The sequence below is a fragment of the Erinaceus europaeus genome, chromosome 1 (genome assembly GCF_950295315.1).
Source record: "Erinaceus europaeus chromosome 1, mEriEur2.1, whole genome shotgun sequence".
NCBI lineage: Eukaryota > Metazoa > Chordata > Mammalia > Eulipotyphla > Erinaceidae > Erinaceus > Erinaceus europaeus.
In genome coordinates this window covers 102,282,869-102,303,465 of record NC_080162.1, presented here as the reverse complement: position 1 = coordinate 102,303,465, position 20,597 = coordinate 102,282,869, and the positions used below count along the sequence as shown (strand labels likewise).

General features: G+C 39.9%; 1 protein-coding gene across 2 annotated transcripts in view; it reads right to left on the bottom strand.

The window, feature by feature from the left end:
- TNKS2 (tankyrase 2) overlaps nt 1-20,597 on the bottom strand; it is a 76,128-nt gene that overhangs the window by 19,825 nt on the left and 35,706 nt on the right. For both annotated transcript variants that reach the window (XM_007516803.3, XM_060191926.1), the window contains 7 exons: nt 15,684-15,763; nt 13,106-13,251; nt 11,461-11,626; nt 10,281-10,500; nt 7,085-7,194; nt 5,300-5,488; nt 1,514-1,766 (listed from right to left, as the gene is read on the bottom strand). In XM_007516803.3, coding sequence (XP_007516865.1) covers nt 1,514-1,766; nt 5,300-5,488; nt 7,085-7,194; nt 10,281-10,500; nt 11,461-11,626; nt 13,106-13,251; nt 15,684-15,763 — 1,164 coding nt within the window. The remainder of the gene's footprint in view (nt 1-1,513; nt 1,767-5,299; nt 5,489-7,084; nt 7,195-10,280; nt 10,501-11,460; nt 11,627-13,105; nt 13,252-15,683; nt 15,764-20,597) is intronic.

Genomic DNA, 20,597 nt, shown 5'->3' with positions numbered 1-20,597 from the left:
AACGAAACCTCTGCAGGTGGGGAGTCAGGGGCTTGAACTGTGATCCTTATGCTAGTCCTTGCACCCTGCGCCATCTGCACCCAACCTGTTGTGCTACCACCTGACCCCTGAATAGTGACACTTTTAAAAAAGTGAGAAAAGCATATTATATAAATATTATTCAATCAAAGTTCTAAAACTTTCGAATAGTATACTAACCTAAGCAGTAGGTTAGTATCATATCACTCATCAAATATCAACTTGGAAGGAAAAAAAATCTGATGAGGAATTATATTAAGAGTGTAGAGAGGGAGTCGGGTGGTAGCGCAGCAGGTTAAGCGCACATGGCGCAAAGTGCAAGGACCAGAGTAAGGATCTCAGTTCGAGCCCCCGGCTCCCCACCTGTAGAGAGTCACTTCACAGGCAGTGAAGCAGGTCTGCAGGTGTCTGTCTTTCTCTCCTCCTCTCTGTCTTCCCCTCCTCTCTCCATTTCTCTCTGTCCTATCCAACAACGACGACATCAATAACAACAACAATAATAACTACAACAATGAAAAACAAGGGCAACAAAAGAGAAAAAAAAGAGTGTAGAGAAAACAAAAGGCTAAAACAGGTTATGCTAAATAATTTAACAACAGTTATTATCTAAGTTAACAGCATTCCAAATATTTGACTATGAGTTTCCTTCCTTCTCCCCTCCTTCCCTCTCTTTCTGCAACCAAGTTAATCACTGGGGCTCGGTGCCTGCACCAACACTTCTACTGTTCCGGGCAGCGATTCTTCCCCATTTCCCCTTCATTCTTATTCTTATTATTTATTTATTTATATTTAAATATTTATTTATTCCCTTTTGTTTCCCTTGTTTATTGTTGTAGTTATTATTGATGTCATTGTTGTTGGATAAGACAGAGACAAATGGAGAGAGGAGGGGAAGGCAGAGAGGGAAAGAGAAAGATAGACACCTGCAGACCTGCTTTGCCGCTTGTGAAGTGACTCCCTTGCATGTGGGGAGCAGGGGGTTCGAACTGGGATCCTTACGTTGGTCCTTGTACTTTGTGCCACCTGTGCTTAACCTGCTGTGCTACTGCCCAACCCCTCTATTTTAATTTTTTAAAATTATTTTTATTTATTGGATAGACAGCCAGAAATTGAGAGGAATGGGGTGATAGAGAGGGAGAGACAGAGAGACACCTGCAGCACTGCTTCATCACTCACAAAGCTTCCCTCTGGGAGGTGGGGACCAGGGGCTTGAAGCTGGCTCCTTACACACTGTAACCTGTGCGCTCAACCAGGTGCACCACCACCCAGCCCCTATACTTTTCTGATAGAGGCAGAGACACTCAGGGGGTGGGAGTGGGGGGGGGGGATGGGAAGAAAGAAACCTGTAGCACTTCTCCACCTCATGAAGCTTACCTCCCACCCTCTCCCCCACATGTGGGGACCCAGGTCTTAAACTTGGTCTTCATATATAGTAATATGCTATACAAAGTGTACCACTGCTCAGTCTACAATTATGTTTAATAGAATGTCTCACCTTCCTTTTTCTCCAGATTAGAAGCACCCTCTGTTCCAGCTGAGGTAACTATTGAAGATAGTTCAGAAAAACTCCCAGATAAGTTGTCAAGACTGCTAGCTGCAGAAAGGCTTGATGGACTGGATGGACCTGAAGACAGAGCATCTGTGGTGGTTCCTGGGCTTCTTACACCATTGAGCACTTGTGGTTTATAACATGAAGGCAGAGCAGAAGGGGGCATGGCTGCTGTCAGAAGAGCACTGACATCATCTGCCTAGGATACAGGTCAGAAAGAAATGAAGTCTGTGATATGCAAGCATTTAAACTGTACTAAGTCCAAACAGAATGCATTTATTTATTTATTTATATTTATTGTTTTTGCTTCCCCCGTTTTTTTTATTATTGTTGTAGTTATTATTGTTGTTGTTGTTGTTATTGATGTCATTGTTGTTGGATAGGACAGACAGAAATGGAGAGAAAGGGGAGTCGGGCTGTAGCACAGCGGGTTAAGCGCAGGTAGCGCAAAGCACAAGGACCGGCATAAGGATCCCGGTTCGAGCCCCGGCTCCCCACCTGCAGGGGAGTTGCTTCACAGGCGGTGAAGCAGGTCTGCAGGTGTCTATCTTTCTCTCCTCCTCTCTGTCTTCCCCTCCTCTCTCCATTTCTCTCTGTCCTATCCAACAATGACAACAACAATAATAACTACAACAATAAAACAACAAGGGCAACAAAGGGAATAAATAAAATATTAAATAAATAAATTTAAAAAAGAAACATTAAAAAAAATGGAGAGAAAGATAGACACCTGCAGATCTGCTTCACCGCTTGTGGAGTGACGCCCCTGCAAGTGGGGAGCCGGGGGCTAGAACTGGGATCCTTACACCGGTCCTTGGGCTTCATGCTATGTGTGCTTAACCCCCTGCACTACCGCCTGACCCCCACAGAATGCATTTAATACTGAAAAACTCCAGCAGATTTGTACTAAATTGCTTATATAAAAACTTTAAAAAGTAAAACAAAATACTGCTCAGTTAAAGTGTCATTAAATATAAAACATATTTTCTAAGACATATAGAATCAAAATAAAATTAATGTAGCATAGTGCAAAAAAAATCCTTTTTCATAAACATGCTGAAAAATACTGAAATTATAGAAATATCAGTCTGAACAGGTTAAAGCTGTCACAACTAGTCAAAAGAAGTAATTCAACCTACAGGAAACTCCAGCACAAAGAATGATGGAAAACACTCAATAACATATTTGTTCTTCAGCGCATTAACCTATTTAATTAGTGATACATAACTTTATTTCACAGTGTTCAACTAACAGCAATATTCAGTAAGAAATAAATCAACACTTGTTTTCAAGGTTAATGATTTATACCGACTATTCCAATTCACACCTTGTTTTTCTTGTCTCAAGATTCCTATGATGTTCATACTTTGTATGCAATATTTATTTAAATAGTAGGATAACACAAGAACCCAGGTTCGAGCCCCTGGCCCCCACCTGCAGGAGGAAAGCTTCACAAGTGGTGAAGTAGGGCTGTTGGTCTACTGGTGTCTCTCTCCCTCTATATCGCCCCCTTCCCTCTCAATTTCTGACTGTTTCTATCCAATAAATAAATAAAGCTAAAAAAATATTAGGAGAATTTATTGGATGCACTTTATTGCCCCTGTTACTATACTGAGAATCAAGCACATTACCTAACTTAATTATTGTATTAACTAGACATGCACTTTATCCCCATTTATAGATGAGACAATTGAAGGTCTAGAGGTTAAGGTAAACTTTTAAGATTGTATTGTCTGTGACTTGGCTGGAATTTTTTTTTTTTAAAGATTTTATTTATTTATTCATGAGAAAGATAGGAGAAAGAACCAGACATCATTCTGGCACACATGCTGCCGGGGACTGAACTCAGGACCTCATGCTTGAGAGTTCAAAGCAAAATGGCTCATTTGGAGAGTGTATCTGCTTTGCCATATGCATGAACCAAGATCAAGCCTGGCCCCTTCCATTCTGGAGCAAGTTTCAGTGCTATGTATCTTGGGTCTTATCTCTTTCTCTCTGAATTTTTTTTTTTTTTTTAAACTTGCTCTGGAAATGAAGATGAAAACTTTCTTCCCAACATGATAAATTACAATTTATTGATTAAAACCCATAGCAGACATTTTAATAGCTTGAGAAGTGAAGTCTTGGTGTCAAGAGTCAATGTAATGGGGCCAAGTAGTGGCACATATGGTTGAACATATACATTATAGTGTGTAAGGACACAGGTCCAAGCCGCTAGTCCCCACCTGCAGGAGGAAAGCTTCACAAGCAGTGAAGCAGGGTGGCAGGTGCCTCTCTGTCTCCTTCCCTCCCTATATCCTCTCCCCTCTAAATTTCTGTCTTTATCCAATAATAATAATTATTATTATAACAACAACATCAGTCAATGGAAGTTCTCTGGAGCACTTTGTTTCACTGTTACTTTCCTGTCTTCAGTGGATATATGATGGGCAGACTGAATTCCAAAAGTTCACTTCTAAGGTAGTTTGGAACTAAATAAACATTTTCCTGGAGGAAATAATGCTACAAGTATGGCTGGGCTGTCAGTCTGCTGAGAAAAATCTATCTCATATAAGTGCTTCTGAACTATATCAGTTTCTTGATATAACTTGGGACAATGAAGTCTCTTTTAGTGGTTAGAAGAGAGTCCCTTTCCTTTCTTCCTCCAGAATTCTTCTGTTCTCTCTACTGCCCTAACCAATATCCTCAGTGACAGAAGAAAGAAAGGCAACTATCTCATAGTAGCCAAGGTAGAGGTGGAGGCTAGAATGGAGACGTCCTTCACAAGTTATCCTAGAAGAGCAAACAAAGTAATTCCATAGAAAACTGGAGAATGGGAATAGCCTTAGTGGTGTAAACAATAGAAATGATGGGATGGGGAGTCGCGCGGTTAAGCACACGTGGCACAAAGCACAAGGACCGGTGTAAGGATCCTGGTTCGAGCCCCCAGCTACCCACCTGCAGGGGAGTCGTTTCACAGGTGGTGAAGCAGGTCTGCAGGTGTTTATCTTTCTCTCCCCCTCTCTGTCTTCCCTCCTCTCTCCATTTCTCTCTGTCCTATCCAACAACGACATCAATAACTAATAACTACAACAACAATAAAACAAGGGCAACAAAAGGGAAAATAAAAACTTAAAAATTTTATATATATATACACATATATATATATATATATATATATATATATATATATATGTATATATATATAAAAGAAATGATGGGATGAGGCAGTGTGGGAGAATGTGCTCTAGTTGGTGCACATTCTGTGGCTTTACCTTGAGGGCAATGTTCCCAGCTGGAGAAATTCACCAAGATAGCTGGTCTGTACTTGTGCCATATATACTCTACCAACATGCACTGAGGAGCTATGCCTCTTTTATTTCCCAGCTAATGTAAAAAAAAGTGGCTCTACCTTGTAATTATTATTATTATTTTTAAAGATTTACTTACTTATTTTTATGAGATAGAGAGAGAACACCCAGGGCACACTGCTCAACGATGGTTCAAGGTGGACCATGCATCAAGCAGGCAGGATAGTGCTCTAACACACCGAACTGTCACGAGTCATCTATTTCTTTTTCCAATGTCCAAAAGTACTCAGTGGGAAATAAGTGATTAAGTCCATTATATTTTAACAACAAAGATGGTCTAAAAACCAAAATTTGCATTATTTACCATGGAGACACTTTATATAGGCCAAGTGAATTCTGAATCACGAAAGCATTGAGATTTTCCAAAGAGACCATCACTTACTGAAACTAAATCTAAAGGTGTTTGTCCTTCCTGATTTTTAAGAGTAGGATCAGCTCCATGGGCCAACAATAAAGCACAAAGCTGTGTCCGTCCCTTTTGAGCTGCTTCGTGCAAAGGTGTGAAAGCCCATTTGTCCGTGGCGTTGACACATGCATTATATTTTATTAGTAAAGCTGCTACATCTACATGCTGCAAAAGAACATACTCCTGTTACAGTCTGAAAGATTATTTTATCACATTTCATTTAAGAAGAAACTAGTGACCTTTTTTTTTCCCCTCCCCTCCAGGGTTATTGCTGGGGCTCAGTGCCTGCACTATGAATCCACTGCTCCTGGAGGCTATTTTTTCCCCTTTGTTGCCCTTGTTGTCTATTGTTATTATTGTTGTTGTCACTGCTGTCATTGTTGTTGGGTAGGACCGATAAAAATTGAGAGGGGAGGGGAAGACAGACAACTGCAGACCTGCTTCACTGCTTGTTAAGCAACACCCCTGCAGGTGGGGAGCCAGGGGCTCGAACCAAGATCCTTACGCATGTCCTTGTGCTTTGCACCATGGGCGCTTAACCTGCTGTACTACCGCCTGAACCGTTCCAACTAGTGACATTTTTCCATTTTTAAACTTGCTCTAGAAATGAAGAGGAAAACTTCCCAACACCATAAATTATTGATTAAAAACTATAGCAGACATTTTTTATATTTATTTATTTTCCCTTTTGTTGCTCTTGTTGTTTTTCATTGTTGTTGTAGTTATTATTGTTGTTATTATTGATGTCATTGTTGTTGGATAGGACAGAGAGAAATGGAGAGAGGAGGGGAAGACAGAGAGAGGGAGAGATAGACACCTGCAGACCTGCTTCACCGCTTGTGAAGTGACTCCCCTGCAGGTGGGTAGCTGGGGGCTCGAACCGGGATCCTTACTCCGGTCCTTGTGCTTTGTGCCATGTGTGCTTAACCCACTACACTACTGCCCGACTCCCTAAAGCAGACATTTTAATAGCTTGAGAAGCTAGAAAATAGTTAAGAATTCTCTGCAGGAGGAAACTAGACTAATATGATAAAAATCATATTAGTTAAAAAAAATTTTCACATCTTGTCAAGTGTTATAAATGCTGAAAGTCCACTAAGTCACCAGCCTCCCTCAAGTATTTAAAATGCACTCAGGTCAATGCTAATCATAACATGCAGGGCTGCTGTGTGAATCTCTACAGATTTCTATGAACTCTATGTTTTTTTTTCTTCCTGGAAGCCAACAAATAAAACCACCAGCACCACATGGCTAATAAAAGATAAGCGCTGTTAAGTGCAGGTGGCAAAGTGCAAAGTGTAAGGATCCTGGTTCGAGCCCCGGCTCCCCACCTGAAGGGGAATCACTTCCAGTGGTGAAGCAGGTCTGCAGGTTTGTATCTTTCTCTCCTCCTCTGTCTTACCCTCCCCTCTCCATTTCTCTCTGTCCTATCCAACAAAAATGACATCAGTAACAACAACAATAATAACTAAAACAATAATAAAAAAAAGGGCAACAGAAGGGAATAAATAAATAAATATTTTAAAAAAGCACAATATAAAAGATAAGCGCTAATGGAAGCTAATTAAGCAAATAGCAAAAGGTAGTGAATATTGTATCATAGAGTAAGCTTACAATAGATTTCGAATTGAAACTATTAAGTTACTTAAGTTCAAATTTACTTCTCCGTGAAGTAAGACCAACATACTAAATTTCCTTTAACTGTATGATACTGGCTCTTACTTTGAAAATTTCCAAGAACGGTACCATGGAAGAACTTACCCCATAAGATGCTGCGTTATGTAATGGAATAAGTCCTCCTTTGTCTTGAGCATTTACATCAGCTCCATGTTGCAACAAATATTCTGCAACTTCTAAATTATTATAGCCAGCTATTTAAGAAAAAAGTAAATTTAATATTTTAGTATAAAAATTACATAGATATCGATAATCTACATAGAAAGATCACCATTTTTTTAAAAAAAGGTATTTTTAATAAGTTAAAAATTATCCCCTGGGAGTCTATTAAAATTATCTTATGGAAAAAAACTACTCATTGATTTCAAGTTGGAAACTTCCAGTGATAATACCAATTCATAATACAGACTCAAATGTTATTTTAACACTTATTAAGGTTCTTTTTAAAAAGCTCTTATCAAAGTTCCTGTGTTCCTGTGTTATACAGAATGTTATATACAACTTTCTGAATTCAACTACATCCAATAAAAAGAATCCAAGATATATAAGCAAAGTTAGGAACACAAATGGCTGGTGGAGCGATATAAAACACACTTGACACTGTAAGATGTTCCAAGGGGCTAGGAGAAGGCTTACCTGATAAAGACTGCATCCTTTACCAAGTGGTGGTACAACTGGTTGAGTGCACACATCACAGTGCTCAAGGACCCAGGTTCAAGCCCCTGGTCCCCACCTCATAGAGGAAAGCTTCACAAGCAGTGCAGCAGAGTGGCAGGTATCCCTCCCTCCCTATCTCCCCATTCCCTCTTAATTTGTCTTTCTTTACCCAAAACGAACAAATCTTTCTCTCTCTCTCTCTCTCTCTCTCTGCAGGAAAATTTTAAAATTGTTCAGAGATACCAGGGTTGCACATACAATAAAGGCTTTATGAGGATACAATAAGAAGGTGGCTGGTGGCTAGGGCCCTAATAGGGAGTCCTGAGATTCCCAAACAGACATGATGGGCCTAGACCTCAAATAAATCCCTCTCTCCATTGTTACCAGTCATTTCTATCAGGAACAACATGATAGAACCCCTTTGTGGGCCCCCATAGGACCTTGCCCTCAACTTGGATCAACAATGGTAGACAATGTTCCATCCTCTGAAGGGAGGCTGGACAATATACTCTATGCTACACCTGAGGAAGATGGATCCTGATATTGGGGCAGCATGGAATGTTTCTAGTCATGATTACAGAATGTGAGCTCAGATTTACAGGGATGCAGAGGTCACATAGGCTTCTAAGCTGAATATGGGCTCCAGATCACATCAAATCAATGGGGTTCACAGTCAGCAATATTTATACACCTTTTCACATTTGGGAGGTACTTTCTTCCCTGATGCAATTTTCTGGTCCTTCTTCTAGCCATGACATCATCTCCCCAGACAATAATTAGGATCCACCTGCATATCAGATTTCAGGCTCAGGCAAAAAGAAAAGAAACAAAACAAAACAAAACAAAACAAAACAAAACAAAACCCACTAGTATAGCCACAGGCCCTTTGGAATATAACTAAAATATGCCTACTAGCTATCTACAAAATGGAGACACCCCACCCACCCAACTCTTCACTTGCACTATTCCAGCCTTTAGGTCCATAATTTTTTAAAAGATTTTATTTATTTATTAATGAGAAAGATAGGAGGATCGAGAGAGAAAGAGCCAGATATCACTCTGGTGCATGTGCTGCCAGGGATTGAACTTGGAACCTCCTGCTTGAGAGTCCAGTGCTTTACCCATTGCGCCACCTCCTGGACCACTAGGACTACGATTGGTCAACAATTTGGCTTTGTATGTTAACTCTCTTGTCAACCACCAGGTTCCAGATGCTAGCATGATACTGACCAGACTTCCCTGGACAGACAACCCCACCAATGTGTCCTGGAGCTCTGCTTCTCCAGAGCCCTTCCCCACTAGGGAAAGAGAGAGACAGGCTGGGAGTAAGGATTGACCTGCCAACGCCCATGTTCAGCGGGGAAGAAATTACAGAAGCCAGACTTTCAACCTTCTGCATCCCACAATGACCTTGGGTCCATACTCCCAGAATAAAGGTTAAAGAATAGGTAAGCTGGGAGCTGGGCAGTGGCGCAGCAGGTTAAACGCACGTGGCGCAAAGCGAAAGGACCCGCATAAGGATCCTGGTTGGAGCCCCCCACTCCCCACCTGCAGAGGAGTCCCTTCACAGGCAGTGAAGCAGGTCTGCCTGCAGGTGTCTATCTTTCTCTCCCCCTCTCTGTCTTCCCTTCCTCTCTCCATTTCTCTCTGTCCTATCCAACAATGACAGCAATAACAACAACAATAATAACTACAACAATAAAACAACAAGGGCAACTAAAGGGAAAATAAATAAATATTAAAAAAAAAGAATAGGAAAGCTACCAGGGGAGGGGATGGGATACAGAGTTCTGGTGGTGGGAACTGTGTCAAGTTGTACCCCTCTTATCCTATGGTTCAGTCAATGTTTCCTTTTTATAAATAAAAAATTAAAAAAAAAAAAAGAAGGTGGCTGATGGAGAAAGGCCTCAGGAGGTGGGGCTAGATATCATAATGGTTATGCAAAGAGATTCTCATGCTTGAGGCTCCAATGTCTCAGGTTCAATCCCTTGGACCATCTTAGCCAGAGCTGAGTAGTGCTCTGGTGGGAAGGAAAAAAAAAGAAAAAAAGGAAAAAAGAAAAAAAGAAAAAAGAAAAAAAAGCCAATGAGGAAAGCCTTAGGAGAAAACCAATCCTTACAACATCTTGCTCTCAAAAATAAAGTAAATTTATGTTTATCTAGTCTATGATATCTTACTAAGGTAGGCCTAAAAGTGAGTAACAAATAGCTTTGGCAATAGGTTTATACACTCTGAAGCTCTATTTGTGCTTCAGAGTCATCATCAGGAAAATGGAAAGCTCTTAGCATCCTTTGAGGAAGATTGGCTCCAACAAATAGACCTTTCCAGTTTGTATGGTCAAAACTCATCCACCAAAAATGATTCACACAATATAGTGATCTAGAATAAAGGTTCCAGAGTGTGTTACTAGTAGTCTCTTTCAACTGTTCTCACTGAAAGTAACTTAATCAGACTCGGAAAAGCATGAAATTCAGCTATCCTGACAAACGCACAGGAATATAATGGTGATACCAGAAATGTCTGATTTAGATCTTTTCAGTTGACTTGAAGGAAATGCATTTTACCCAGGTAAAATCAATCTTAGATGTCACCAGGCTGGACCAATGAAACTTCATTCACTTACCTGCTAAGTGTAAAGGTGTTGAATGTCGACCTTGAGTATCACGGCAATTTACATTATCAGGTGAAGATAGCTTTTTTACTCGAGCTAAACAACCTTTCTTGGCAGCATCTAATAAAGCTGCATCTCCTCGAAGCAGATCCTGTATATCCGTATCTCCATCTTTAACAAGATCCAAAGGAGTATTTCCATCTCTGTTTTTCTTTGTAGGGTCTGCACCATGCTGGGTATATGAGAAACAGAAGTGAAAGAATGACTTGAGTTTGCTCAAGAGAATAAGCTACTTAATTATACCAAAGGAAATGGTTTTATGTGAGATACTACCTTAAGGATTAATGTGACTATTACATTTATTTTTTTTGTCTCCAGGGTTATTTCTGGGGCTTTGTGGCTGCACTACAAATCCACTGCTCCTGGCAGTCATCTTTTTTTTTTCCCCATCGTTGTTGCTGCTGTTGTTGTTGAATAGGACAGACAGAAATTGAGAGAGGAAGGGTAGACAGAGAAGGGAAGCTAGAGATAGACACCTACAGACCTACTTCATGGCTTGTGAAGCAACTCCCCTGCAGGTAGGGAGCTGGAGGCTCAAACCGGGATTCTTGCATGGGTCCTTAAGCTTTGAACTATGTGCACTTAACCCGGTGTACTACCGCCCGCTCCCTACATTTACTTTACATAGAGAAAATTATAGTAAAGGAATACAGAGGCAGCTTAGTACTACTGGATTTTTACACTGCATTAACAGTCAGACTTTTTGAACGTATTTCATTAAAACTTAGCTTTGTATGCTATTTTTATTTTTCACCAATACAAGCAAGGTATATATTTAACTATAACTATACTTCTTTTTACTGTAAAATATCAACACTGGTACTAGTATTAAATCAACAGTATCAATTTTACTAGTGTTAAATAAATCTGATTTATAAATCACATATCCATGAACAATTTTAAAATTAAAGGACTAAATTGAATAATTTAAGAGAATTATCACATGATAATAAGTCATTTATATAACATATATCTGTTAGAAACATATTTGTAGGTTATCATATGAAACTGTTTGTAGTATTTATTCCAAAACCTAGGTAGAGAATTAACTTGCTACCTCTTTATCAGCTTAGGTTTATAGTAGTTATTAAAAATACTACATAGACTATCTATAGGAAGTACTTAAATATACCTGGAGCAGAAGTTTACAAATTTCATATTTTCCTTTTGCTGCAGCTTCATGTAAAGGAGTAAATTTCCATAAATCTGCTACATTAACTACTGCTCCATGCTTCACAAGAAGTTCTGCCACTTCATAATGTCCATAAGAACAGGCATTGTGCAAAGGAACAAGGCCTCTGAAATGAATAAATTAAACAAGTGATATAACACAATATAGTTGCAATGAGGAGTGGGGAATGCCCCTCAGAATCATTTGGTCTGGCCCAGACAAAGCAAGTACAGGTAGGACTTGAAATTCAATAAATCTATGAGTTTTTAAAATAGTAACACACCACCTGTGAAGTGACTCCCCTGAAGGTGGGTAGCCGGGGGCTCAAACCAGGATCCTTACGCCAGTCCTTGTGCTTTGTGACTCATGCGTTTAACCCGCTGTGCTACCACCCAACTCCCGAATAATGATAATTTCATAGAATGCTATAAATATCCAAGTGGCCCAAGGCAAAAAAAAAGTTCCTACCCTTGGTTTAAGTAATTACACAAGGGATACTCATACTGATGACATTTCATATAATCTAAATTTATTGAAAGAAGAAACAGAGAAAAACCTGTTTTTAAAAACTCATTCATTCTTCCTTCTCTCTTATTTATTTATTTACTTATTTATTACCAGAGCTTTAGCTCTAGATTCTGGTGGTACAGGGGATTGAATTTGGGACTGTGGAGTTGCAGGTATGAAAGTCTCTTTATATAACCATTATACTATCTCCCCTGTCCAGGAAAAAGACAAATCAAAACAAACAAAAAACTTGAATAAAGCAAACACATACTTGTTGGGAATCACATTTTCCAAGAGAACTAGTTTGAAGTCAATGTATTAGTTGAAAGTTGTATTACATTAGAAACTAGGATCACAGGGGCCAGGTGGCAGCATACCTGGTTAAGTGCACATGTCACAATGTGTAAGGACCCAGGTTCCAGCCGCCTGGTCCCCACCTGCAGTGGGAAAGCTTTACAAGTAGTGGAGCAGTGCTACAGGTGTCCCTTTGTATCTTTCCCTCTCTCTTTTTTTAATTTTCTTTCTTTCTTTCTTTATTGGATAGCCAGAAATCAAGAGGGAGAGAGATAGACAGACAGACATCTGCAGCACTACTTCAGCATTTGTAATGCTTTCCCCCTGCAGGAGGAGGTCAGAAACTTGAACCTGGGTCTTTGCACACAGTAACGTGCACTCAGCCAAGTGCGCCACCACCGAGCCCCAGTATCTCTCCCTGTCTCTCCTTTCCCTCTTGATATCTGGATGTTTCTATCCAGTAAATAAATAAAGATAAAAAAAATTTACACACACAAACAAAAAAACCCCCAAACAACTATCACATTAATGTAATCTCCTTAGTCATGAGATTGTAAGGCACTGTGCAAACTTTTTTATTTTTTTTTTTAACTAGAGTACTGCTCATTTCTGGTTTTTGGTGGTGCGGTGGATTGAACCTGGGACTCTGGAGTCTCAGGCATGAGAGCCTCTTTGCATATGTCATCTAGCCTCTAAATAAACCTTTATACAAATGCTACCATACAATCTTAACTGAAAAAAAAAACTGTAGATAAGCCAATGTTTTCTCTGAAAATAAGAAAGCTACCAACTCTTATGTACTTGCCCTTTATCTTTAGCATGCACATCAGCTCCGTGCTGCAGCAGATACTCCACCACAGAAACCCTGTTATAACCAGCTGCAAAATGGAGGGGGGTTGACTGACGTCCTTCAATATCTCTGCAGTTGACGCTCTGAACTGTACACAATTTCTGTACAATGGAATAGAGAATAAATATATTCTGACTTTTAGTTTAGAAGAAATTTCAAATGTATGTTACTATTTCATCAAATCAGTATTTTTCAGAAACTATTGTTTCATCTTGCCATTTACTGGGAATTCATCTGGTCCTCTCATCTATGCCCGCATCATGTTTTGTTCAAGTCAGTAGGTATATTTTATCATTACCACTATTATTTATTTACATAAAGGTAACTTACATGCTAGCTGTAACTAATCATAAAACTCTCATTTTCGTGCCAAGTAAGTGTAGATATATACTGGATCATGGGAGCACTGGTATTCCCCTAGGGTTTTGATATGTCTGGAAGGTGGCAGAATGGGTGGCGCACCCAACTTACAAGCATGAGGTTCTCAGTTTGATCCCAGCACTATGTCTATCAGAGTCATGCTCTAATTCTTTCTCTCCTCAATAAATAAGTCTTTTAAAAAAAGGCAAGAAAAACCTTCAGAATTACAGACCTCACCAACTGAGTTATAAATTTGTACTTTAACAAGACCAATCCCTAAATGATCTGTAAGCACGGTAGATTTTGAGCAGTACCACTCTAACACAGTGGTCTTAAATTACCACAGGAATCTGGTGCCCTTTCCAGATTTTCTTCTTCTTCTTTTTTTTTTTTTGCCTTCAGGGTTATCGCTGGGGCTTGGTGCCTGTACTACGAATCCACTGCTCCTGGAGGCCATTTTTTGGTTCTGCTGTTGTTGTCATTATTGTATTGTTGTTGTTGGGTGGGACATAGAAAAATCGAGAGTGGAGGGGAAGACAGACAGGTGGTAAGAAAGACACAGACCTACTTCACCACCTATGAAATGACCCCCCCTACAGGTAGAGACTCAAACTGGGATCCTTATGCCAGTCCTTGAGCTTCGTGCCGTGTGCTTAACCTACTGTGTTACCGCCAGCCCTCATCATTCCAGATTTTCTAATATAATGTGTCTGAGGTAAGGCCTAAAATTTTATATTTCTATCACATTCCCAGGTGATATGGCACTGGTGGTCAAGGAACTAAGAGAATTAAATTGTATTGTAAGGAATAAATTAACTGGAGCTGGATGGTGGCACACCAGGTTAAGTGAACATTGTATAAAGCGCAATGACCTACGCAAGGACTCTGGTTCCAGTTCCCCACCTGTGGGGGGGGGGGGTTTGCTTCACAAGCAGTGAGGCAAGTCTGCAGGTGTCTATCTTTCTCTCACTCTATCTCCCCGTAACTCTCAATCCTATCCAATAAAATGAAAAAATGGCCACCAGGAGCAGTGGATTCGTAGTGCAGGCACCAAGCCCCAGCGATAACCCTGAAGGCAAAAAAAAAAAAAAGAATATATTAACTAATAGGATGCAATGTGCTATCCTTGGAATAATAGTTACTCAACTAGATTTTGTGATTTTTAAAAAAATATTTATTTATTCACTTTTGTTGCCCTTGTTTTATTGTTGTAGTTATTATTGTTGTTGTTGATGTCATTGTTGTTGGATAGGACAGAGGGAAATGGAGAGAGGGGAAGACAAGAAAGGGGAAGAGAAAGATAGACACCTGTAGACCTGCTTCACCGCTTGTGAAACGACCCCCTGCAGGTGGAGCCGGGGGCTTGAACCGGGATCCTTATGCCGGTCCTTGCACTTTGCATCTCATGCACTTAACCCGCTGCACTACCACCTGACTCCCAATTTTGTGATTTTAATTTCGATGATGAAGCTTTGCTGAAAAAGGGTACAAAATGCTATCTATAGTAAAGATAAACCGGGTCTGAAGCTATAGATTAAGTTATTGGTTTCAACTCTTTATGCCTCTATGATTTATTAATTTCAAGTTGAACCCCAACACTGATGAAACCTCAAAGAGGAACTATTACCATTCAGCAAAGGAAGACCACTATTGGAGAGATGGGGCACAACATAGCTAATGGTGGATACTGAGGGAGGAAATATTTCAGTCTAGGTGAACTTAACATTATTAGGAGACAGTAGCTCTGGAAAATGGCAACACAGAAAAGGCTGGGTACTCACAGCGAATAGAGGAGCAAACAAGAGAAAAAAGCAGAAGAAATGTGTAGATAGAATACAAACCGCTCAAGTTTTTCTCCGATTTTATTACATGTGCCAAATGTCAACAATAAAGGACAGTGATTTTATATACCTTTTTCTTTTAAAGAAGCAAATAGGTTCTTCAAACAGAATTCATTGCCATAAATATGCATTTATTTAAACTTCTGACTGAGATTATGTGAAATTAAAAGTACAAGGTCTCTTTCATCACTTTTTAACTTTCATTAGTAGAACTAGAATCACCTTGTAAAACAAAGCTTATATCAACAGATTTTTCTTTATAATAATAGATTTATCACACACTATCAAAAAAAAAAAGCTGAAAGTAATAAAAATACAAGATTGTATCTTACTTTTACAGTTTCTACATCGCCAGCTTTTGCAGCTTCCAGTAATTGTCTGTCTGCTTCTGAATTCCCTAGTGGGATACCCTCTAAAAAGAGAAAAGTGTGATTAATTTTCATCTAGAACATGAGACTATGCTTTAATGGAGTCATCTGGAAGTTCCTTCCTCCCTTTTTATAGTTTCATAGGTTTTGTAAGAATCTCTATGGCAATCAGCTTAATAGCGAAGTCATACTGAAAAGTGGAAAAATAATAAAGTTAGGAGTGTAACGGCTAGAGATCTAACCATAGTCCTGTTATTAACTAGCTAACTGAACTAGGGCAAGTCATTTGAACTTGTTTTTTTTATATTTATTTATTTATTTATTTTCCCTTTTGTTGCCCTTGTTTTTAATTATTGTTGTAGTTATTGATGTCATTGTTGTTAGAACAGAGAGAAATGGAGAGAGGAGGAGAAGACAGAGGGGGAGAAAAAGATAGACACCTGCAGACCTGCTTTACTGCCTGTGAAGCGACTCCCCTACTGGTGGGGATCCAGGGGCTCGAACCAGGATCCTTATGCTGGTCCTTGTGCTTCATGCCACGTGAGCTTAACCCACTGCGCTACCGCCTGACTCTCAGTCATTTGAACTTTTTCACCTCAAACAGACAACAGAAATATCTGACATGCAGAGGACTTAGTGGAGGTTGTATTGTTATGTGGAAAACTGGGAAATGTTACGCTTGTACAAACTACTATATTTACTGTTGATTGTAAAACATTAATCCCCTAATAAAGAAAAAAAAAAGAAATATCTGATGTGGTCATGAAGACACTACATCCAGTGTTATAGTAATGCAGGTCGTGGGGTGGTGGGGTACATAAGGTGCTGAGTTAGATTCCTGTCATTGCAAATGTCAATCATATTCTGGCCTTCTCTCCTTATCTTTTTCCCATAAGCAAATACATCTATAAAAAAGATGCTATAGTAAGAAGAAAAACAAAATCTGATTTTAAAAAATCAAGACTTTTAAAAAGAGAGAGGCACTGGACTAGAAGATATCAGAAGTCACTTTTAGCTTTGAAAAATCTATGTTTTGCAGCTCATTTAAAATGAAAGAAATATCTACCTTCTATCTTAGAATAAAATTAACTCATTGAAGGCTGAAGACTAGGGCTGGGGAGGTAGCTCAGCATATTAGAGCACAGGATTTGCAAGCCCGAGGGTCCAGGTTAATTTCTGGCACTACTGTATGACAGAGTCAAGCAGTTTCTCTTATCTTTAGTTAAGTGAATAAATAAACTTTGTTCTCTAGTTACTGTGAGAGAGAGCTTATGTTCACACATATCCATAAACTACTGCAAAATATATACCTGAAAGCAGAAGTACACTAGAGTTTGCAGTGAGTACCCCCCTAACACTTCCTCTCCACTATTCCAAGCTTTGGGTCCATGATTGCTCAACAATTTGTTTGGCTTCGTATGTTAACTCTCTTTTCAATCACCAGGTTCCAGATGCCACCAGGATGCTGGCCAGGCTTCCCTGGATTGAAGACCCCACCAATGTGTCCTGGAGCTCAGCTTCCCCAGAGACCCACCCTACTAGGGAAAGAGAGAGGCAGACTGGGAGTATGGACTGACCAGTCAACGCCCATGTTCAGCGGGGAAGTAATTACAGAAGCCAGACCTTCTACCTTCTGCAACCCTCAATGACCCTGGGTCCATGCTCCCAGAGGGCTAGAGAATGGGAAAGCTATCAGGGGAGGGGGTGGGTTATGGAGATTGGGTGGTGGGAACTGTGTGGAGTTGTACCCCTCCTACCTTATGGTTTTGTTAATTAATCCTTTCTTAAATTAAAAAAAAAACAACTTTGTTCTCCCACTCCAGCTTGGTGCCTACAGAGGGGAAGCTTCAGGGGTGGTACAGCAGTGCTGCAAGTATCTCTCCTCTCTCTCTTCCCCTCTATCAAATACAGAGAAAAAGAAGGAGGATGGAGAGGAGGAAAAAAACAGGTCTCTGGGAATGGTGGGATTGTGTAGGCATCAAGCAAGCCCTAGCAAAAACTCTAGTGGCAAGATGGCAAGATAAACAAAAACCTTGAGGTCTTAGCAGTTGCTCAGTGGTTATAGCACATGCATAAGGCCCTGGACTTGAACTCCACCATAAGAGCATTCATGGACTCCCCAAAATGGTGGCACAATGCTTTGGTGTCGTGCCCCTGCCCCCTCCATCCCTTTCTCTCTGCCTCTTTTCTCTCAGAATATAGAAAGAAAACTAGGCTGGAGAGGTTAGCATAGAGGTATCTCACATGTGCAATGTACTAGGTCCATTCCCAGACAGCACATTAAAATAAACAAAAACACAGGCAAGATAGGAAGCTCACTTGGGAAGGCACCTGTATTGTCATGTCTGCTACCCAACTCTTCGGGCGCTGTATGAAGTTGTAGTGCTATATTTCCTTTCTCTCTCTCAACCTTTCTATATGAAAAAGTCAGCCCAGAGTGGTGAAGACCCAGCAATGAGAAAAACACATACACAACATCTTAAAAGCACCAGAAACGAATATAGGTAGATATTTTAAGAAAAGATTTACAGGTAGTCCTCAGTGATTAGGTTTTGTTTCTGAAACCTGGTAGAGCAGGGGAGGGGAATTTTTTTTTTTTTAAACCAAGGGCTATTTGGATATTTATAGCATCATTTTCCAGCCATACAAACTTACCAACTTAAAAATAAGCACTTAGGGAGTCAGGTGGTAGCACAGCAGGTTAAGCACATGTGGTGCAAAGTGCAAGGACTGGCCTAAGGATCCCGGTTCGAGCCCTTGGCTCCCCACCTGCAGGGGAGTCGCTTCACAGGCAGTGAAGCAGGTCTGCAGGTGTCTGCCTTTCCCCCTCTGTCTTCCCCTCCTCTCTCCATTTCTCTCTGTCCTATCCAACAATGACGACATCAATAACAATAGCAATAATAACTACAATAATAAAACAATAAGGGAAACAAAAGGGAATAAATAAATGTTAAAAAAAGGTTAGCACTTAATACCACTATGGAAAAGCTCCTAGATTTATTGACTTTTGAGTTCTGCCTGTGGTTGCCTTAGCAGGGTCAGAACAACTGATTTTGCAGGCCATACTAACAGCCAGATCTGGGTGGTGGGAGTAGATAGCATAATGGTTATGACTCTCATGCCTGAGGTCCCAAAGTCCCATGTTCAATCACCCCGCACCACCCTAAGCCAGAGCTGACCAGTGCTCTGGTTAAAAAAAGTATTTTATCTCCACAGTGGGATAGCTACCACCCAAATGTTCCCTACTCCTGCAGTAGATAAATGAATTTATCAGTAAAGGAGGTGCTGGCTCTTACCAGTACTTCCACAGTAATGTATTACACTGATCATGGGCTTATCAACCATCTTTAATGTCACTTTTGCATAATTTATAACATTCAAAAAATCTTTTTTAGTGGTTTTATTCATTTATTGGATAGAGATAGGAACATGTGAGATAAAGAGGGAGATGCAGCACTATCCCACCACTTGTGAAGCTTCCCCCTCTATGGGGGCTTGAACCTGGGCCATTATGTACTGTAACATGCACACTCAACCAGGTGTGCCACTGCCTGACCCTATTTGTAACGTTTAAAATATAGTTTTGATTTTTTTTCCAGTAGTATACAGTACTGTAATTAAAAAAAAAATACCTTGTACCATGGAGTGCACAGTAAAGTACAAATACTGAAAAATGCTAGTGTAGTGTACACTGACAGTGGGAATAAGAGTGAAGCAGGGAGGCGAGGTGAGATGAGATTCTTGTAGCTGAACGTTTCTTGTACACTGTCAGAACACTGACTCATCAGATAGCCCAAGAGCTGATCCTAACTTCTGAGTGATCTATAAACAAAGAGGTCATTCAGTGAGGACTAGCTGTATTTATTCTTATGGGGTAGGGGGCAGGGCACTTCTTAGTGATGCTGGGAATTGAACCTGGGACCTTTGAGGCCTCATGTATGCAGCAAGTCTGCTGCACTCCTGCTGCACACTTCCTCGGCTCTTTTTTTTTTAAAAGAAACTTATTTATTTTCCCTTTTGTTGCCCTTGTTTTATTGTTGTTATTGATGTCGTTGTTAGGCAGGACAGAGAAAAATGGAGAGAGGAGGGTAAGACAGAGAGAAGCAATTTATTTAGAGAAACTAGACAGAAATGTTACTAGAACAAAATAATTATCTAAGAATACTTGGAGATTGAATATAAAAAAATTCTAAAAAAAAAAAAAACCCAAAATTCCTTAAAAAAAAAAAAAAAGAAAGAAAAAGAAAAAGAAAAAAGAAAGGTAGACATCTGCAGACCTGCTTCACCACCTGTGAAGTGACTCCCCTGCAGGTGGGGAGCCAGGGGCTTGAACCGGGATCCTTATGCTGGTCCTTGTGCTTTGCACCATGTGTGCTTAACCCACTGCACTACCACTCGACTCCTTTTCTTTGGCTCTTAGTGAATTATTTTTATGCTGGGGTAAAGTGTCTTAGGCTAGTGTATTAAAGGCAGAACTGAAATGATTTGGGAAAGTATCAGCTGTAACATAGCATTAAAGTTATAAGACAAAGAAGAAAACAAAAAATACAATTTAGAACTGCAAATTAAAATTAAGAGATACTGTCTCTACTCCCACCCTACCCCTTTCACTGGTGGGCAACAAAGGCATGAGGGAGTTACGCTGATATTACTTCTATAGTTTGTATTTTAAAAGACTGATTTTTTCTGTAGCACATACCCAGTCAATCTTACCCAAGGAAAATATTGTATATAGTTGATAAGGAAAATGAGTGCTGTTATATACTCTCTGTGGGAGTGTAAAATGGCACATAATTTGTAGTTAGTTCAGTTTGGGCATTTCCATAACCCAATTCCATACTTTTAAAGCAGTGTTTCACTTAAAATTGGGTTTCTAAA